At 39.2% G+C, this 22,147-nt stretch overlaps 2 protein-coding genes across 5 annotated transcripts in view; one reads left to right on the plus strand and one right to left on the minus strand.

The window, feature by feature from the left end:
* LOC133533551 (receptor-type guanylate cyclase Gyc76C-like) overlaps positions 1-4,864 on the plus strand; it is a 45,902-nt gene extending 41,038 nt beyond the window's left edge. For all 4 annotated transcript variants that reach the window (XM_061872542.1, XM_061872541.1, XM_061872543.1 and 1 more), the window contains exons 23-25: positions 1,550-1,688; positions 3,385-3,517; positions 4,035-4,864. In XM_061872542.1, coding sequence (XP_061728526.1) covers positions 1,550-1,688; positions 3,385-3,517; positions 4,035-4,572 — 810 coding nt within the window. In that variant the 3' untranslated portion in view covers positions 4,573-4,864. The remainder of the gene's footprint in view (positions 1-1,549; positions 1,689-3,384; positions 3,518-4,034) is intronic.
* The window catches only part of LOC133533553 (speract receptor-like), a 63,834-nt gene continuing 46,504 nt past the window's right edge, over positions 4,818-22,147 (minus strand). Inside the window, exons 12-26 of the mRNA XM_061872545.1 lie at positions 20,123-20,299; positions 18,153-18,391; positions 13,223-13,327; positions 12,673-12,744; positions 11,949-12,120; positions 10,824-11,037; positions 10,236-10,370; positions 9,852-9,964; positions 9,295-9,446; positions 8,781-8,879; positions 8,503-8,647; positions 6,871-6,969; positions 6,261-6,528; positions 5,759-5,867; positions 4,818-5,538 (exon numbers count right to left, since the gene is read on the minus strand). Coding sequence (XP_061728529.1) covers positions 5,281-5,538; positions 5,759-5,867; positions 6,261-6,528; positions 6,871-6,969; positions 8,503-8,647; positions 8,781-8,879; positions 9,295-9,446; positions 9,852-9,964; positions 10,236-10,370; positions 10,824-11,037; positions 11,949-12,120; positions 12,673-12,744; positions 13,223-13,327; positions 18,153-18,391; positions 20,123-20,299 — 2,357 coding nt within the window. The 3' untranslated portion in view covers positions 4,818-5,280. The remainder of the gene's footprint in view (positions 5,539-5,758; positions 5,868-6,260; positions 6,529-6,870; positions 6,970-8,502; positions 8,648-8,780; positions 8,880-9,294; positions 9,447-9,851; positions 9,965-10,235; positions 10,371-10,823; positions 11,038-11,948; positions 12,121-12,672; positions 12,745-13,222; positions 13,328-18,152; positions 18,392-20,122; positions 20,300-22,147) is intronic.

The following is a 22,147-nucleotide window of genomic DNA, read 5'->3' on the forward strand; positions in this document are numbered from 1 at the left end:
TATTGCCGTATTTTTTAACGTGAAAAATATAAGCGAATCAAAAAGAAAATTATACATTAAGTAATTTAGTGACGATGGTGTCATGTTGTGTGCCGGGTTGTAGTGTTTCAGGGCCAAAAAACCCAGGAAAATACTCATTTCACAGGTAATTATGATATTCCTAGCGAAATTTTCGTAACGATATTTTATCAAATTAACAGCATAAAAAGTGTAAAAAACCAATTATAACAGTTCATTATAAGTTTTTCTTCAATTGTGTGTTAATATTTCATCATATTAGTCAATAATTTAGAATATTTTGTGTAAAAACCTAAACTGTTACTTTACGCTAGGGCTTGACAAAATGTTCATATGACTGTATCGATAACTTGTGGGTATATTAGTAGGTTTGGAATTAGTTGTTCACAAGACATCATTAAGATATTACCTTTATAACCGACTTAAAATAATAACGATTGTTATAATACCTTTTTTGAACGTGTACATGTTTAGTTATAAATTTAAACTTCACTTCCCAACACAGTACTTACATTTTAACCACTTTTCCACGGCTTTGCCGCCAACACAAGGAAACACAAGACAGCGTATACTTGTACACAGCGTATACACATCCAACACAAGTTGTCAGTAGGAAAAGGCGCGAAATTCAAATTTTCTTTGGTAAGTCAACTCTTTTTCAAACAACTTCAACTTTATCATTTTCCACTTTTTCAAACACATTTGAAAAAGTAGTCGATAAAGCAGTTAAACATCGATAGATTATTAATATGTTGTAACATGACATCACTATTTTTGTTCGCACATAGACAATTTACGCACACACTTGCATTTCATTTTTGGTCACACTTTCCAAGTTTGACAGTCGTTCTATACTATCCTATTTCTATGGCTAAAATTAACAACAACACCACTGACGTTTAAAGTCATTCTGAATGTTAAATGACGTGGACAATTTTTAAGTGGCCATTCATTTATCGCATCTAATCTAAGGAGCTAAGGAGTATCAATGATGGCGAAACTCTTGTAAAAGAAAGAAAGAAAGCGAGAAAGACATATTTCGTATTCGTATTTTTGTTTTGTATTAACCAACCTTTTTATTATTTAATATTCAGTGCGGTATTTGTTGCGGTTATTAACAAAGAAGGATCTAGACCTTACCCAAAAAAGTCTTCATGACATTGCCTCTTGTAAAAATAAAAGACATAGCAACAATAAACGTTGCCAGCTCGCCCTAAGACACTTTTACACTAGAGAATCAAACGTTATGTATTTATTATGTATGAAAAATTAACAAAATTAAAAAGCATAATTCGACCTAGGTTTATATAACATTTATGACCCCAGGAATGCGTGGTTTAATTTTATCCCTTTCCTCATGGGCACCCTGTATAACAGCTGGAGTAATCGTGCAAGTCGTTGTGAATCCACATTTCGCCCAACAATAGTTTTAACTGAAAATCTTCTCTTCCCTGAAGATATTTTAAAAGGAAATGAAGACTTAACTAAAATTGAAATGAGTAAATAAAATATTTTGTTTTGTTTATTTTAGATTCAAACGTACTGGTTGGTGGGCACGACGGAGAAAGCGATCCAGAAGCGATTCGTGGAAGGCGACGACCTGCGGCCGCTGTTCTGTCGGCCGCGGCGGAGCCCGCGCCTCGCGGACTCGCGGCACCCCTCGTTATCAGGTACGATCTCCAGCACATTATTAATATAGTTTTTTTAAAGATTTATTGGTGTAGGTAATAGTAGTTTATGTGACTGCTACATAATATAAGGCATTAAAATATACGAGTGTGGGTTTAAGAAATGAACGAAGTGAGTTTCTTAATAGGATCACACGAGTGTTTTAATGCCTAATTATGTACAGGTACATACACTATTTTATCTATACACATATTATAAACTTTCTATGATATATTCACTAATCCAAATTACAGGGCATCGTTGCTCTCTTGGCGGAACTCGCGGATATGTGGTGGCATCACCGAAATATTTTTATAGCTCATTTTACACGAAACTTTTGCTATAGTTACTTTAAAAACAACAAAACATATTCATTTTATACTTAAAACATTAAAAGATAAAAAGTCGGGGGCCTATTTCCGTATCATTCGATACAAACTCACATGCGAGATATGTCAAAATTGTATGCAATTGACATTTCATTTCGAACAAAAAGGCATCTCGACTGATATTAGAATAGAGGTCAAATGGAATTGCTTTTTTTTTCAGAGATGTTCCAAATTTGAAGTCATAACCAAATCGATTTTGATGTAGTTATGAGGCAATTACAACATCATCACAGATAAGAAATTTGTTGTAACAAAACAGTTTATCGTAATTGTGTCCATTATTTACGGATTTTGAAGGCATCATAGAGGGTTTATGATATGTGTGTAGATAAAAAAAAGATAGTTCCTTTACGGTACTTTTATTAACGTGTGATTATTATATAAACTATAACCAAATCGATGGAACAAATCACGCGCACAGGTTCCTTTCGAGTCAAATTCTAATACAATCTAGACGTGGCTTACCCGAATGCCATGGCTAAGTAAGTAATGGACAGAGGTAGAAGGCAAAGTTATTCAGTAGATATACCTATAATTACCTAAAATCTGTTTGTAACTATACTCCGATACTAAAATGACTCTTCATTTGGTAAATGTGCAGTAAGCTGCAGAGACAACTGACCTCCCTGCATAGAAACTTGTTTGCAGTTATCTTTGCAGCTAACTGTACTATCAATCATCATGTTTTTATATCAATATTATTCTTAAACCAAAATGACACCGGTTGGATAAATTAAGGCAATGGCGCGGTCATTTTGGTATTTGAGGGGTGAATCAACTTTTTCTTGTTACTCGTTGACATGGTTTCTTCGTAGGATAAATAATAGTACTATCGTACAGAAAAGAATCTTCCTACAAAACCGAAGTTTGACAACGATTCAGGAACGATCCATGCTGTCCCTTTTTAATGTATGGTATATCACTAACCCTATCGGCTATATAGGGTTGTCAAAATTCAAGTCATTATCTTAGCTGTGGTTGTGCACGCAAAGGGACGTCAAGTTGTTCAAACCCTAATAATTGCTCGGAGCAATGCTGAGCCGAACGGAGCTGGGAATACACGAATGTTGTAGTTTCTCCTCCCTGGTTTCGTTCTCCTGGGTCACTCATAAAAATCTTATTAGTAATTTTAAATTGAGAAAACATGCATTTTTGCGATAGGTACAAAACTTTTCAACAATGAGTATATATTAGTAGAACGTGATTCACTTTTATTCAAATAAATTATGGTATCGTTATCTCCCTAATGACGAGACAAAATAAGAAGAAGAAATAATAAAGTAACGTCCATGGTCCCCGCACCCCGCAGGCGGCGGCAGCGGCGGCGGTAGCGTGGTGCGGCAGCGCGCGGCGTCGGGCGCGCGCGGCTCGCGCTGCTCGCTGCCCGCGCCCGCCACGCCGCCCCCGCAGCGCCGCGCCAAGGACATGCTCGCCAAGGCCAGGTAATTACCAAACACTTGCATCACGACCAATACCCCCTACTTTATGCTTGAGCCCTCGACTCTCAGCCGTAGCCGATGTCAAAAACTATTCCAGGGATTTCTGTCTTTACATACGTTTTGTATGATATCGCGTTTGTGGGACTTAGAGATAACTTTTTTGCCGGAGTGACCGTGGGTCTTCAGAGGATTTAGGCGAGATGACAATCGTTTATCGTGAGAGTCAGAATGGCGGGTGTACCTGAATAAAAATAATTGAAAAGCATACCATATTTATTTTTCAAGGAGTTTTAAACTTCAAGTAATTTTTTAAGAAGTATGTCTCAAAAGTTCAATTTTAAATTCGTGGATTAATTTAAAAGCTTAAGTAATCAAAATCGAAAAAAACCGGTCGTAGTACCGACTGTAGACATGTGGTTTGTGGTACTTCATGAATTAATTATTTGCTTCTCCGTACAAGATATTTCAGGTTAATCGTAGCATTTAAATTGTTGCTGCACAAAACACTACCTCGTTGCAGGAATGCGTTAAGTTCGATCGCGTCGTCGACGGCGGGCGAGCGGGGCTCGCGGGGCTCGCGGGGCTCTCGGGGCTCGCGGTCGCCGTCGCCGCCGCGGGCGCTGCGCTACGCCGCGTCGCTGGACGTGCTGCCCGAGCGGCGCCGCTCGCCGCGCCTGCGCCGCCAGCACACCACGCGCTCGCTCGACGCCGAGCCCGAGCCCGTCGCCACGCTCACGCGCCCCGGCGATCCCGTCTTCAACGGCACCGTCATCGGCATCCTCGCCGACCCGCGCCAGGAGGAGGACTCGCCGCTGCTGCGCAAGTGCAGCCTCTACAACAAGCCGCCCGCCAAGCGGAAGGTGCAGGACTCGAGCTACATCGAGTTCTACAAGAAGTGGCGGTCGCTGGAGAACGTGGCGGACGCGGCGGAGGCGCGCAAGCTGCCGCGGCTGGCGCTGCGCTCGTGGCTGCTGGGCATCTTCGCGGGCCGCTCGTCCACGCCGTCGCTGCGCCGCGCGCCCGGCCCGCCGCTGCTGGACTCCGAGTCGGCCGTGTGACCCCGCCCCGGGGCCGACGACCGCTCCCGGTACTAAAGCCTAGAAGGCGACTCCGGTCCGTCTCCCCCTACTCGAGCCCGTATTTATGAGAGCGTCAGAGATTAATATAATTGTAATTTTGGCTTCATTTTGTAGCAGGTTCCGTGGAACTCGGATTCTAGGCTTTAATATTCTTAGGTTTCCTAGATGTATATTAGCCGTATCGACTGTTGTAAATAATATGTCTAAGTAAAACGATGTTACCGTGAAATGTGAAATAAGAGTTTAATGTTATTAAATAATTTCTATTGAACGTGGTCTCTTAATAACTTAATACTGACACAGATCACATCGACGCTATAAATATCGTCCGTACACTGAGCTTACGTTTAAACTATCCTATCCCGGCTTTGCCTGGTTTTCGCTAACTTTCTCATACTTCGTAATTATATCAACATCAATTTCCTAATTAACATATAAATATCCAAACAGATAGGTTTGGCACATATTTTTTTGAATCGGTTCACAACAAAATCCAGTCAAAAATATTGAACATTCATTCGCTATTCCAGCCTTTAGTCTACCGACTTACACGTTTTTTAAAATCCATATTACTCTCATTAAACAAAAATAGAGAGCTATTGAGAAAAGAGCCTCTAACAGCCTATGCTATAGGCCCAGGGCATCGCCCATGACTAGTGCGAGGAATTAATAAGTACATGTATTAAGTCACGCGTCCGCGAGCAGCGGCATGCCTGCTTCGTTCTCACTGTACGAGCAACCGTTGACCACGAGCTTTATATCGCAGGGCTTGGTTCGTTTGTTCTCGTGGGGTAGGGTGGCGCAAGAGTTAGCCGGAATAGGAGCTGGTGGCGTCTCCGTGTGCTCGATGATGGGGCAAGACACGCTGGTTTGCTCGTGGCGGAGGCTGGGCGCTTCTAAGAAATCCCCGCGTTGCGCTGTTGCTAAATGACCATCGCCTATCACCTAAAACACGACAGAGGACGTGATATAATTTCACGATTCACAATAAACTGGTGGAATCAGGGCGCCTCATACTAGAGTCAAAGGATTTGAACCTTCTATTCAGCTTATATTAAGTTTAAATTTCTCTAATAAAACGTGACCTAACCTTGGAATGTTAGAAACACTTTCTATTGTAACTATAATATTTAAAGGATTATTTGTGTAGAATGGCAATCCTTACCTCCATTAAATATTCATCACTCCGATGGTGTAAGACGCTATCAGTATGCGATTCTAATAAATTGCCTGAAGCAAAACGCAACTTCTTTGGAGATTCTAAACTGCAACACCTGCAAAGTTAAAATGAGAAAAAATCCATTATGTAAATAATTATTTATAAGGACCTTCTTTTCATTACTAGTCTGTGAGAGAATATTAAAAAACATAACCACGTGACTCGATCAGTCTAACAATGAGATAATACCGTAGATACAAAAAGTTACTAAGATTGGTAAGACTTATTGTTTTACAACTAACTTTTCTTAAATACTTGCCAAGGACGACAACGACGGCTACAGCCGACAGTTTCGCCAATGCAATAGGGACTAACGCGGTACTCCGTAAAGTTCAATTTCGTTTAAATAATCGTGATCGCCTGCGTCCGGGGCACGGCATGTTCCTTCGCTGTCTGGCGTTCAAGAGGTTAATAATGAATAGACTAGAATAGAGAATACCAGTTGTACCTGTGTAGCACTCCAACTTGATTCTTCCAGCACTTGTTCTTAAGAGAACTCCTCTGGCCTCGTTTCTCCGCGGCCAGCTGCGGCACGCCCTCCGCCTGCGCCCGCCGGTGCGCGCGCGCCGCCGCCGTCTCCGTCTCTTCCCCCTTCAGCCAGTACGTCACCTGGTCGCGTTTGCCTTTCATAGCTACTATCCCTCTCTCTTCTAGGATATATCCGCCTAGTTTATCCAACAACGCTTTACATGCCCCGCTACAGTGGATTTTGAGAGCTGAAACATGAATAATTAAATAAATATTTGGCGATAATCTCACACAGGTCCACCTAGCCCCGAAACAAAGAAAGCTACGGGTCCCGAGCGACGATATACATGTCGGCGGCCGACATGCCTAGATACATGTTTAAATAGATAATATATACATTTTCTATATAAATATATATTATAAAATATCCATAACTCAGGAACAAAATATTCGCGATAGACACACAAATAAATAGCCTGACCGGGATTCGAACTCGGGACGTCCACCTTCGTAGGCAGGGTCACAGAATGATTAATGGAAACATCCGCTTGGGAGGACCAATTTAATAGCGGTAATTAGTTGATACGTACGTGCCCCAGTTGATTCGAAACGACTCGCCGTGTTTACGGTGTCGCCAAATAAACAATATCTAGGCATTTTTAGTCCGACGACTCCTGCACAAACGGGACCTGAGGATACGTAAATTAATATTTAGAATATATTTAATATATTCAGAACTAAATAGTAGATATAGATACATCTATAAACGTTCTACCAAGGAACTATTTTTGGATTGAAGTTTTAAAAAAGTCGTGCGCCGAGATTGACAGCCAGACTAGATGGCGCTATACGGTTACATGTTTTGTGGTAACTGAAATGTCAATCGTCATCTTTTGTCAGCCAGAGTTAGCGCTTACCTAATGCAGGGGGGCTGTACAGAGAGATATTACTACTGTATTGATGTATTACTTCAGATGTCAAATTGGAAGCACGAATTTTTCTTACCCCCTATTTCATAAAACTTTACAGGCCTCAATTAGTTAATTTATGTTTTATCCCTTTCTGAATAACGCCATTAGACTTAACAGCTCTTCCATTATTAACCTCTAGCGTCCCACGGTCCTAATAATAGTACAAATTACCTCCAATGCAATCTAATTCATAATTAAACGGAATAGAGTTGCTTTTGTTTTATTTCGTGCGATTAAAAAAGAACATTAAATTATATCCTCGTAAGGCCCAGCCATACAAATGAAAAATCTAAAATTTGTTACTGAAATTTGAACTGGTGCAGGGAATACAGTTATTTTATTTATTTTTATTTTATTTATTTAAGGTTCATCAACAATTGTTGACATCGATACATTAAAAACGTATAAGCTAATACATGTAAGGAGTGGTGTCACAATTACTTACAGGTAAACACGGCATGCGAAATAAATATAAGTAAACAACTATAGAACTACCAAAATTTTAACTTAAATTCTAATTACTTATGTTTAAAAAAATATTTTCGGACAGATTTTATAAATTTATTTAGTGGGTCATAGTGCATATCCGCCTTGTCACAGCAACCATTAGCAATTTTACATAACCTATATTGGAGAGTTAGTGCCTGAAACTGATCTTCTAAGCGGAGCGTAAAGAGGGGTGATAGCATTACGGGGGAAACGGGATGGAGCACGAAAGTTCAACAATGTCAGCAGTTGTGGACAATCTATTTTGTGGTTCACTAACTTGTACAAAAAAGTTGCATCTAGGAGCGTCCGTCGGTCTTCTAGGGAATCCATCTTGAAATATTGCAGTTTTCTTTGATAGGATATTTATCTTTTAGCCATAACACGTGCCTGAAAAGCTAAGTGACGAGTGAACCTTTTTTGAATACGCTCTAACCGTAATGAGTGAGTAGCATAATGCGGCCTCCAGACAACGCTGCAATATTCCAAAATACTCCTCGCCAGAGTATTATATAACAATATTTTGGTTGCTCTGCAGTTGATTTTATTTTATTTAAAATTGAACGTAACAAAACAATTGCTTCTCTGTTCCAATTGAATATGATTTAAATTTCGTCGAACTGAATAAGTCCTATAGGTAAGACCTTGAGCCTTACGAGGATATTTTCTAATACCACATTTGACTGCCATTCTATTATCAAATTTGACTGCCAATTTTTCTTGCCGCTAAAAGTTAATAGAATATCTTGGATCTACTAATCTTACCGGAATGTATTCCAACTCGTAGTAAAAGCCTATGGTCGGGCCTGTGTCGTACCCTGAAGGACCGTGTGGCCGAGAGGAGAGCCAAAGCCATTGACGCCACCTCGCCCGCGTGCATTATTCCGTTACGTATGGGAAGTCCAGACACCTGACGAAATGATATAAAAAAATGTGTTACATTGTGACCAGTTGCAATTCGCGATTATGAAACTGATACTTATAATCAACCATCGGCGAGTGTTCTTAAAATATATTTTCCAAAACGATTCCAAAATACTTACAACCATATAAGCGTCGCCAATAGTTTCCACTTTGTAAACATCGAAGTTCTCTAGGATTGAATCAAAACATGTGTATAAGTCGTTCAGGAAGTCTACCACCTGTAAAAAAGTTAGTTCAGTATTTAGGAACGACATAATCTATGGATATGTAGGTATTTTTACGCAATTCGGCGATGACCTAAATAAATATTTAAGCAATAAGATACATTATTTAATTGTTATCTATTTAATGCGCGAGTAAAAACCGGTTGTAAGTGTTGTAACTGTTTATACATGACTAATTTTGTACCAAACGAATGCATCTGCGAGTGATCGGTATTCCAAATATAGGAAAAATTTCAAAATGCACTGCTTCGAGCGGGGATCTGATAAGGTTCGATAGCTTAGTTGGTTGAACGATCGGGCCGGTGTTCTGATAGGTCGCGAGTCGAAATATTGCCTGTACCTCGGTGAATTTCACATTTATAAAAAAAACATTGAGATATTACACCTGACCTGATATTTCAAGACTCACTTGTAAAGGCGTGCTTTCCGCGGACATGGCAGTGAACCCCACGATGTCGCTAAAGTAGATCGTGACGGAGTCGTAGCTTTCTGGCATGACGCGACGCCCGCGCTTCAGCTGGTCGGCGACTGGCACTGGCAGCATTTCTTCTAATAACGCCTCTGCAATTCACAACTAATAAGTGAACTTACCTAAGTAGTAATTATCATTGGATATAGGCAGACATAACCCATTTTTAAACTGTGCACTCCTCCTCAAGGTACCTATTGCCCACGTTGCGGCTACTATAGTCGTCAGCGTAGGTACCCCAATTCTTCGGTGAAGGAAAAGATCGAGATCCAGCGGATTTCAAGCAGTAGATACACTAGAGTCCATCTAGTACTCAAGCACTCAGCAAGCGTAACTCCGAACGGTGAAAGTGTAATTTTAGGCGACATACCTAGTTACATAGATATTTAATATTTAGATGTTTATGATGGTATATCACTACATTTTACTATCGCAAAGTCCCTGAAGAGTTAGCTCAGTTTGACTCTATTTCTACTAGACTATTAGATATACATCACCTGTTTTCTTTTTCTCTTCCTGTAGCTGGTCAGTGCGCTCATCTACTAACACTTCCAAATTGTTTGCATACTTTTCCATCATGGCAATCATGTTATCGAATATATTTGGTTTCCTGAAAAATGTGAAGCAGATTAGTCAGATTGTATTTTGCTTTGTGAGCCAGAAAATATTTTTCCCTTAACCCTTTAACTGGCATAAATCATTGAGTTGTGGAAATTGTATGTATCTGACAATTATCTATGTAAATTTTAATTTCTCATTTCCGTTGCGGGAGTTAGCCACACGGTGGGCTTAGCACAGAATATGGTTAGGTGGGTTATGGTGAGAGAGGTTAGATATAAAATATTAATAGATAGAAGATACTGGCTGTCAGAAGCACTTACATTCCTTTCCGTAGGGGTCTCAGTTTGGTCCTAATAGCTTTGAAGTCGGGTCGCATAGCGGGGTCCTCGGCCCAGCACTCCACGCAACATTCGCGCGAGCAGTCAAACTGAGCCGCCAACACGTCTACTGGTGGTCTGAAAATCATGTGAAATAAGTAAAGCGCATGAACATATTCATAGATGTATTCTAGATCCTAATTATATTTCTGACGAAAAACTTGGTATCTACCTACGACTGTAACGTATCATAAATCATAAGTCGACAATTCGAGAAACCTATGGATACATTAGGTATGATCACCGTACGTTGTTAGATCGTCAACATATGTCTCACATACGTGCATTTTACTATTTTGTATTAAATTGGTACTTAGTGAATTATACTAGCTATATAACAACTAAAACCCGGCATTAAAATCGTGTCTTCGTCTCGTCCTTAAGTATCGAGCAAACACATAAATAAATAAATATTACAGGACATTATTACACAAATTGGCCAAGTCGCAGTGGCTAAGTTGGTTTTATTTTACTTGTATCGTAAATTACTATACTATCTCTTGCGGATCGAGCAAGCACATACGTACCTACCTGTAAGGCACCGGTTCCGCTAGCGCGACGCGGCGCAGCAGCGCGGGTGCGGGCGGCGCATCAGGGCCAAATGGACCGCGGCGCGTATGCATCTCGTACAGCACCAGCGCGAACGCGTACACGTCCGCGGCTGGGGAGCCGTCGCACGGCTCCGAGGCCGTCGGGCTGCCCCAGCCGGCGGAGCGGAGCAGCTCGGGCGCCAGGTATACTAAACCTGGAATAAGATCAGTCACAATATTCTTATATTTCTTCTTGATATTTTTGATTCACTTTAAGGTCCCTTAAGAACTAAGTGTAATCACGTTCTAGGGAACCGGGAAAAAGCTCGACTACCGTTCGTCAAAAAAACTACGAAAGAGTCAGGGCTTAAAAAGTGCAGGTAATATAAAAAAAAGTATAAAATCACGATAAGACGGTTCTAGGAAATAATAAAGATAGCAAATACAGATTTCATAAACAATACATAGGTAAAGCAAAGGAAATAAAGTGTGGGTAGATCTCAAGTGGCACAGATGCACCGGTAGCATCTCATATGAAACTTATTACTTACATTTTCTAAAGTTTATTCCATATATGTTAACATTGCATGCTAGAATCACATATTTTTCTTGTGTTGAGTTTTAGTGGGCGCGGGCACACTGGCGATTTGCGAGCGAGTTGAAAGCGAGGCGTACTCGTTACGCACTCACGGCGAATACGTTGCGCGCTCTCGGCGAACTCGCTGCGCGCTCGCCTCTCTTTCAAGCAGAGGCGTGCTCGCACCCTTAGGCAGAGTAGTAGATCAATTTCTCACGGAAGACACTTTCGAGGTAGGTCACCATCCGAGAACATCACTTTAAGTATAGGTAGGTACATTCCTACGATTAAACTGTAGATCAAAAGTGTGACTCACTCGCAATAGGCGATCGAATTGCGTTAGGTTTTATAGGTAGTTGCCCAGTACGAAAGGCTTTTTGCTTTAGCCCAAAGTTAGGAGATCCGGAATCAGGATTTTCTGACACAAGTATTAATGCTGATTCTTGTTTTGTAAACTCTATATACACAGAAGTAACCTCAAATACTTTAGTTGGATGACCGCAGTGCGCCGTAGTAGCGCAGCGGCGACTTGTTGGTGAAAATACTCACTTTCAATATGCGATCGAATAGCGTTTGGTTCAGTTGGTGGTAGTTCCCCAGCACGGAAGGCTTGGAGCCCAAAGTCTGCGAGCTTGACGACCCAACGCGCGTCCACTAGACAGTTAGACGGACGTAATGCCCCGTGGTACTGCAGCGGTGACTCGTGGATGAAAATCATCCCCTGATAAAAAAAAAATGATATCACTCTCTCCAAGAGGCCTCGGTGCTTAGCCAACATGCCAATCGTTACAGCTCCGTAGCGTAGAGTAGTCATCTCTCTCTATCACTTCCATTTTAGTGCAACCATGACATTTGCGTTCTGTTCGCTACAGAGCCTGTGCCTCGGATTTACTAGTGTTGTAGAAAACAAACTCGCTAAACTGCCAAACATGCCTTCCAAAACATTAAAACGTTCTGGTAACCAAATTACAACAGCAATCGGTGATTCATCCACTACTGTCTTGCCTTGGTCGATCTCGTTTGAGCTCTGCAATCTATGTAACATGCGCAAATGCGAAAAGGCCGTTACCACGTCGTATAATAGCTATCAATCAATCAACTTAGACTAAATATTAAACTTTATCACCGTAAACTCGATAGTTTGCAAGTTGAAACCTATCCATTTGCATCTCAATTTAAATTTAGGTACATTACACAAGATAAATCTCAAGTGTTTATAGAAACAACTTTAGCCCAAGCAGAAGTGGGTCGCAGCATAAAATTATTTAGTTACCCTGATGATATCTCCGACTAATGATGCGATAAACATGTTGTCCAGTTTGATATCTTCGTTCTCAAGGATATCCTGCAAATAAATGCACATTAAGATTTCCAAAATAGATACAATGATGTGAGAAAAAGGAATGACACTAATAAATATGAGCTATCATACCACATATAATGTGTTAGGTAAATACATATTAATAACTTGTAAAATAAGCCAAGTGATATAATAAAATTAATTCACCCCGAAATGTAACGCAAGGAGACACTTGAAAATAAATTTCATAAATATAGAATGCAATAACAATTTATATATAAAAAAATAGTACATTTAACCGCGAATTTAAATGCCATAAATATGTAATATTATTACCACTCGCTTCGCTCGATAAATTGGGCTGGATAAAATGGGTTATTTATGGTCTTGTGAATACTAAACTTCAAATTACAACGGTCGCAATTTCACTACGATAGTACAGTAGAGTTAAATATTTGCTCGTAGTCTATTTGCGCGATCTATTTACATGCTTAGAAATTGAAAGCTTTATTGGATTTCTTGCCTTCAGGCTGCCGCGAGTGCAATATTCCGAGAGCGCACATACGTTAGGCGGCTCTATACACGCTCCTACAAAACCATTCACGTTGTCGTGCTGTAGATCCCGCATCTGAAACAACAAACAAACTTATCTAACTGCTTCGGAATTCGTTACTAAGTTTCAAACTAGATTTATTCAGAACAACAAGGGATAAATGAAGGCAAAAAGCGAATAAACTACCTGCCTTAACTTAGTTCCACTAGGCGCCTCTCGTTGTGTAACTTTTGTTTTTGATAAATAGGTACAGTCAAGGTATTAAATATCGAATCGGACAAAGTGCCAAAAATATGTATACACCACCTTATTTCCTATACATTAAAGTAGTGCATAGATATTTTTAGCACTTTGTCCGTGTCGATATTTAATAACTTGACTGTACCTACCTATGTCAATATTTAATAATGTACCTACTCGTAGCTATCTAGCTATATAGGCACTTCTTCAATAAATATGTACAGTCAGCGTCAAATACTTTTTAGCAACCAAAGTGGCCAAATAGTTCGGTACACCATATGTTTAGTATGGTGTACCGAACTATTTGGCCACTTTGACTGCTACAAAGTATTTGACGCTGACTGTACCTGATTCATTTATGATTTATAATAATATTAGAGTTATCATGTACCTAATCTAGTATAGCCCCACGGATCCCACAGTCAAACTGTGCAAACAGTTTTGTGGGACGTTGTATTTAATATTAAGACAGTATCCACTGTATTTTATTGAAATAATAATAATAATAAATTATTCCATACAGGTAAGTAAGGAAAAATCAACATAACTTATGTAGAAAATGATACGTATGAAAATATGCTATTTTTTAAATGAAAATAAGTACAGGTATATATTTTTTTCGTATCCCAGAATATATTAACTCGTATCACGTGCAAATAGGTGGAATTCAACAAAAACCTTTCCATTTTGACTTTGTTGGTCCTGATTTAAAATACTCTGATGCTGCGAACCGGAAGGTGTTCGTTTACCCGTATATTTTCGGTCTTTGAGAGGCGCTACCCGATATCGAAGATAATATATTTGAGCCGGAACAACCGAGCAAATACCACCTAACTTAGAGCTCACTAACACCTGAACAAATTGACATTATTTACTGTTCGTCGAAGCGTTTGCACTCGAGCAGCGCACCCTTTCTTAACTGCTCCTCGAGAGTTATTGGAGGAACCGAGACTTTGCAAAAAATAACGTGAGCTGCGTAATAACTCTCTAGGACTTTTCAAAATATTTTATCAAAAAATGTTACTTGTTCCCCATGTATCTACATACCTTCTGTCACTGTTATTTTAGCTACACATATTTAGTGAATTTAATAAAAAAATAATACAGACATTTCTTCTTCATATACCTAAGTAAAAGTTATGAAAAGAAATCGCTTCCCGTAAATAATACTACGCTACAACCAAATTAAATAAGATGAAATCAGAGCACGTAAATATTTGCCCCAAATAACAGAATACGTTGATGTTTGTAGTCATCAGAACATATTATGATTTATTCCTACAACGCTATCGAGGTAGGTAGGAATATTGTAGGTAAAACAAATGTGAGTAAGAAAGTGATTTGTCTCAGTCAAGGCGAACGTCATATTCGCAAATGCGCTGCCAAGTAGATAGGTATTTGTTTGTTTCACAGCAGACGAGGCTTTAGCTTCCCTTTTCCTTATGGATACTTGAAGGGGTTTCTGTCACTAAGCCCTTTAGGATCCTACGAAAATAAGGATGAGATGTTGCTGCACGCAATATATTATATTCAGTACAGTGTGATGAAATCAATAGCTTTCTAGCAATAGCTCATTGACGTTTGTCTGAAACGAAGTGATTCCGTAAATATAAATTGAAAAATTTATAAAGTATATACCTACCTAGTATGCTTAATACAGGATGATTCAGTAGACGTGAACAGGATCAAGCCTGCGTATTCAGTAACTTATAAGCAATTGTTTCGTACCAGTATTTGTGAGATTAAAGTTAATTTAATTTGTACTGTTCAAAATATTTTAATTTTAAGTACGACAATTGAATGTCATCGGAGTCTGGTCACTTTTGAATGAGAATGACAAAGGCCGTAGCAGAGTGAGGTAAGGAAATGTGGCATTTGACATTTAGCAGTGCCATTGTGCCAAGATTAGTTGAGAAATTTTTGGTGGTTCCGCAGAAGAAAAAAAAACATCCGCATTGTTCAAAAATGACTACTCCAATACTATTAAAATTTAATATACCATTTTATTTTTATTTTGTTAAGTTTAGTCAAATATATGTTCCAAGAGAAATAGGAGTCTGTATCTTTAAAATTTACGTAAAAAAACAGGTAAGTCAATTTTTTTAAAGAGTAGGAGGAGACTTATCATTATTTTTAAATAAACTTTACTTAACGTTCCATCCATATTATCGTATTTTATCCATCAAACTAATATGTGTGTTAGAACGTTAAGTAAGGCTAATTTAGAAATGACAATTAGAGTGGTAGCTCTTTTAAAAGTAAAAAAATATATATTTAAAATTTTGACTTACCTGTATTTTACGTAAGTGTTAAAGGTCGAGACTCCATTTTCTCTTAAAATATATATTCGGTTAAGCTTATCAAAAAGAAAAAAAAAGTATAACAGTTTTAGAGAAAAGGCATATTTAATGTATCATGTTTTTTTTTCTGCTGAACCACCAAGAATATTTCGACCAAACTTAGCACAATTGCATTGCTAAATGTAAGTAACCATAGAAAAAAAACGGCCAAGTGCGAGTCGGACTCGCCCATGAAGGGTTCCGTACCATTTATGACGTATTAAAAAAAACTACTTACTAGGTCTCGTTCAAACCAATTTTCGGTGGAAGTTTGCATGGTAATGTATATCATATATTTCTTTTAGTTTTATCATTGTTATTTTAGAAGTTAGGGAGGGGGGGGGGGAACAACACACATTTTACCACTTTGGAAGTGTCTCTCGCGCAAACTATTCAGTTTAGAAAAAAATGATATTAGAAACCTCAATATCATTTTTGAAGACCTACCCATAGATACCCCACACGTACGGGTATGATGAAAAAAAAAAATTGAGTTTCAGTTCTAAGTATTGGGAGCCCCCAAAAATTTTTTTTTCTATTTTTGTGTGAAAATCTTAATGCGGTACACAGAATACATCTACTTACCAAATTTGAACAGTATTACGTTCTTATAGTTTCAGAAAAAACTGGCTGTGCCAAACGGACAGACAGACGGACGTGACGAATCTATAAGGGTTCCGTTTTTTGCCATTTGGCTACGGAACCCTAAAAAACAAGTCATAATATTAAAGGGCATTTTTCGTTCCCTTATTCTGTTACGACCTTAAACCATTTAACCAAATCTCTTAGTTTTATGTTCCACATTTTGACCCTTTCTAATCGCACACCCTGTATATGTAGGTATTGTGTGTTCCAAAATGTTATGTATTTTCTCGTAAACAAGGATGCCATAACATAAATTAGGTACACGTCGAAATGTTTCCCTCATCGAGATGTCATTCCATTCCACTATTCGATATCGTGCGGGTTCAGCTTCAGCTCGGCCTTCAACAAAGTTGGGCAATTTTTTCCTCGTTGGGTATTATCTCCCTACTTAACTTATTTCTGCTGAACGCGTCGCTAACTGCACTCTATTTATAAGTAGTGAAGTAAAACAAGGTCACTTCGCAGAATACGTTTTAATTTTTAAACAATTATGCAACAAAAATATGACACTTGTCCATTGGCGAACCTTTTGCCCTACAAGGTCACTTCACAGAATACGTTTTAATTTTAAACAATTATGCAACAAAAAAATTATAACAAATTAAACAGTTTCCCAAACAATATTAAGGTGATCCCTGCTCTCCGGAAAAAGGTTATTTAAATATAGAAAAATAAAAAATCTGGAGAAAAAATTGGCTGGGAAAAAAAAGTATCAATGGGGCGAATGAAATGAAGTGATGGTTGAAAAAAAGTGTATGAAGGAAACCAACTTTTCACGCCGAAAATGTAATGGCTCGACTATTGGAGCAGTTTTGGAATTTAGAAAATTTATAATTTAAGAAAAATGCGGGTATGCGGGCCTGTATTCGAAATTCGGATACTTTTTGTACAGCTCTTAAATAATTCATTTGTGACAGACGAATAGATAGGTAAATGGAAAATCTTTCTCGCGGAATAAAGAATTCCATTAGGAATAAGAAAATGCGCCGCAATTACCTAGTTCAATGGTTTGACCAAAACGATGTCAACGATATTGATGGCACAGAATTTGAATTATTTTTGTTGGATTGGATCAGGATTAAACTTCGTTAAAGGATGACGAATAATGAATAAACTACACCGTGCCACTTCCATACAATCGCAACTTTTTATATAAAATAACATCATTAAACCCTTTTGTGCAAAGAGAGAAAGCAGTGGAACGTTCCATTTTATGCAAATAATGATGATGACTTCCATGTGATATGCTACTGTTGGGCGTTTCCGATTCATTTTAAAGTACCTCGGTACTGGGTGCGTAGGCAAGATGCCAATCGTTCACGCTCCGTAGCGTAAGCGTAGTTTTATATCTCTTTATCACTCTTACGTTTTAGTGCGAAAGAGATAGTTTCGTTTCGTTCGCTAGGGAGCGTTAACGATTAGCATCTTGCATACGCACGCTGATAACACTGATATACTATATGTATATATATTCCTCATTGTGAGTATGACCACTCAGAGGGACATGGCATGTGGCACAAGCAAATGTTTAAGAAATCTGTCGACCAACCGCCGTCAAATGAGTACCAATTGTGAGGACCTAAACTTCAAACCAACCTATTAAATTAACTCTAATGTTGTAAATAAACTACCTTTGCATTTAAGTGATGTAGGTAGTAAAGTTAAATTTAACTCACGGTTTTAAGCTCTTTCTTGATTTCCCTCGTAATGTCGATATGGTGTCTGCGGATTCTTTTGACGGCAAGCAGGCGTCCACGGTACAGCGCAACCTCAGTAAAGATGGCCGAATAACGAAAGTCCAGGTCAGGGTTGGAACTCAGCGAAACCTGGCTGGAGCGAACGCCGCCTGTACTGCCATTTTTCTCAGGGTTGGCAACTATGACCGATGGGTTCCCGTTGCCGGTCGCGCTGCTATCTTGCTGGAAAAAATAGGCTCTGACCAACTTGCTAACATGGTTTGTTATTATCTAGATAAATACTAAGTAATATGATTGTCTAGCTACTTATTGGGCGGGTTCCACCATGCATTATCAATGTTGGCGTCGGCAGAACAGAGTTATTCCATAGAAATCCGTCCTTTTAATTAATTTTTTTAACGAACATACGTCATCGTAACGTTGATAGACGGTTTGGTTCAGCCAGCCTTTAGTCCATCTATTTAAAATTAAAGGGAAAATTGCGTTCACTTCTCTTCAACTACTTTGAACTGGATTGAAACCTTTGACCATTGGAAATACCTACTAGTGCAGTCACTTTCAAACAGTACGAATACTAATTAATACTAGTCCAGTCACGACACCGATTCGAACCATGTAAGCTACCGAAGCTGGCTCGAAGCAGATGAATCTTTAATTTACATTCATTGACTTACAGCCTTGAACGGTTTGTTTCAAGTACTTATTTCACTTGTTTACGCATGCCGTCATTCTTCTGTTTCTATTACCTATTTAAGACATTAATAACTTGTGGGTTAATTGTAACGTATAAACTCGTAGTAATATTAAGTCATCGTCTGTTCCCATAATTGTGAATCAACATTGTTATTGATGTGGGTCCTGTCCGGAAAAACATAAATTCCAAGTTACATGATTCAGCCGTTTTAACCCAGTACGGTTCAACGTGTCAGCGGAGTTCCGGAACTTTCCAAGAAAGCCTTTAGTAAGCTGAACAGGGAACTTATGTAACAAGGCTTGAATGCATGGACCAGCTTGCTTTTAAATTTGCTGATGTTTATAATAAACTGCTGATTAAAGGGAATTAAAATCGAAGTATTAGGTTTGCTTCTTAAAGTGGTAGTTCTACTTTATAATTCGTGTAGACCTATTTTCTAACGCTCAGTTTAATTTGGAGTTTAATAGGTGCAATTCAGTTCTAAAAATGTATTACTTATTTACCATGAATATTTTCTCCTTATTATTTTATTGGAAAAATAACGGGTGAGTTCACTCAGGTGCATTTATTTTACTTATGTCAGGGAAATATATATTCAAATATGTTTCCTTGTTTTCCGTTATCAATTAATGATTTACCTAATAAGGAATATTTGTGAGGCATATTAGCTGATTTAAAAGTATTTTTTTTTGGAAAAAATATAATAGTTTTATAAAAAAAAAATAGTTTAGTTTTCCTATCAGGTACATTATTTCGAATTGATTAATAAAAAAAGTTTTTGGCAATAATTTAATTTTTGGGACAAGCTTTTATCGCTGACTGTACTTTTCTTTCCATAGGCAACATTTACTCATCGAGCAAATTCTAGAAACCCCAAACACAATTAGGTTGCGTTGTTTTATCACAGAGTTCCTATGTCCACCTCTTGTCTCCATCATCAGATCAGCTCGATGGTACCATAATATTGCATTGTCACCCGACTTACATTTGTATTCAAATTTTCAGCTCAATCGGAAACCGGGAAGTGGATCAAATTTAACTTGCAAGATTTGATTACAAACAGACAACGGTCAGGTGAAAGTAAATAAAAGCATGTAATAAAAGCTTGTAAAATATGTTCTTGACTCATTTAGATCAAGCTGTCGGTAAGATTGGACTACAAATAAAAATAATTGCTAAACTGACACAGAGGGAAAACAATTAAAACTAGAAATAAAACGCATGCAAACAACACTTACAAATTCGTTTTACCTACTCAGTTTGTTGGCGCGCTGTTCCTTGTCGGGCAAATGGAGGTCCCTGAAGTCGATTTTCCACAGCAGCGAGTCCAGCTCTTGCTCGTAACGCCAGCCGCGGTACAGCGCTAACGCTGCTAGCGCCAGCAGGGCTAGGGCGCCGCCTGCTGCGCCGAGGGTCCAGGCGCCCACGTGACCTGATGAGGGCAAGAGAGTTTTGTACGATTCCCAACGACCGGCCGGAGTTGGGCCGCGCCGGAGCGCATTTTCGAGGTGCCTATACATTATGTATGACAGAAGCCATGAAATCCGACAGGAGCTTCCGCGAGGAGCCGACCGGCTTGCGACCGTACAAATGTGATAGACCGCGAGCCAGGAACAATTTTCATGACCAATCGCCGTTCGACTGAAAACTCATGTAGTGGTTAACGGCTAGGTATGATGATCCCTCGTGGACGTCAGCTGCCGCTCCGTTGGTGGGTTGAGGAATGGCAGCCACCGAAACACGTAAAAAATAAAAATGTCATCGCCTCCCGTTTGATATTTTGTCAAATGATAGTTCAGATGCTGTTGTTACTTAAAAAATCGTCAGCCGGTTATATCGCGGTGGTAAGAACATCAGCTGGTCGCATGAACATGTAAAAAATAAGCGCTATACGTGCGCTATACCTTTTATGATATAACAAATCATGAAACTTTGCATGTAGCATTTCATCAGGAGTAAACGCCTGAAAAGCTATCAACGGATACGCAATTTACACATTATGCATAACTTTGCCGCACATAAAGTGGTAAGGCTCATATTTTTTACGTGTTCATTTTACTCTGACAGTTATTCCACTGCGATAGAACCGGCTGACGTTTTTTTTTAACTTTAAAACAGCATCTAAACTATCATCTGACAAAGTATCAGCCGGGAGGCGATGACTGACGAAATATGTTCCTGGCCCGCGGTCTATGAAATGCGCGCTGACTCCGCCCGTTCGGTGAGAGTCGTACTTTAGTACCGTACAAATTGTTCCGTTTGGCGTTTGGCGATTTACGATTGTCATCTTGGCTTGGCATCCGCAAGACCATCTACAAAAAAAAAAGAAGTGACGATCTGACGATACACGATAGGTCAGTACACACCTAAGGACGAGCAGCCGTTGCATTCGAAATTGGAAAATCAAACGCAAATCCCTAAATGAAACATGGGTCACCGCTCAGTCTTTGTACAGCCAACATCAGATATATCGGAAGATCGGAACAACCAAGGCGGTCACAAATATCTGAACACTCGGCCGCTCGATTTATATGACAATCTGACGGCGACTGTACTGTGGTACCCATTTCTTTCTCTCCCTTTCTACCTTATCAACTCGTAAGCAGCGAGCTTACCTCAGGAATTTACGTACCTACTAAGAACTGAAAAACAATTACTATACGCCGATAACTCGGGAAATTTAATGCGGTTGAAACTCGAAACAACTCGCAGGCATATGTACCTATGTATCTGTATTGTTTGACTTTATCGCATCTACCCTCATATTTACGAAAGTTTCCGAGCGAGGAAGATAGGTGCTCGTATATGAAATGTTCACGCACAAAAGTTTAGTGTGCCAGCCTACATTACTTATAACGATATCACTTATCATCAATGTAACACTTTTGACTGTACTAAAGTAGCTTATAAGTATTCAGAAAATCCGCACGCGTAGGAACTTGCAAGTAAAAGTATCATTAATTTTTAATCCGCGAACATGGGAATGGCAGGAACTGTCGCAACATTACACGAAGTAAAATGACAGAGATTTATTGAACATGAATAAAAGATGTCTCTAACAAACGCGACAGATTTTTTTAACAAGTTCCTTCACGGGGTCCTCTATCCGGGCAAACGTTTAGCGCGAGCTTTATAAAGCGTTTCGATTCAATTTGTAGCAGAATCCGCAAGTTGATATAAAGTAGACTAAGGGCGACTTGGGCCATTAAAATGGAAAAGCGGGAGCAAAGCACCGAAACCGGGAAATCTGTCTTTGAGTCCATGGGAACATAGGGACGCG

The sequence above is a fragment of the Cydia pomonella genome, unplaced genomic scaffold (genome assembly GCF_033807575.1).
Source record: "Cydia pomonella isolate Wapato2018A unplaced genomic scaffold, ilCydPomo1 PGA_scaffold_178, whole genome shotgun sequence".
NCBI lineage: Eukaryota > Metazoa > Arthropoda > Insecta > Lepidoptera > Tortricidae > Cydia > Cydia pomonella.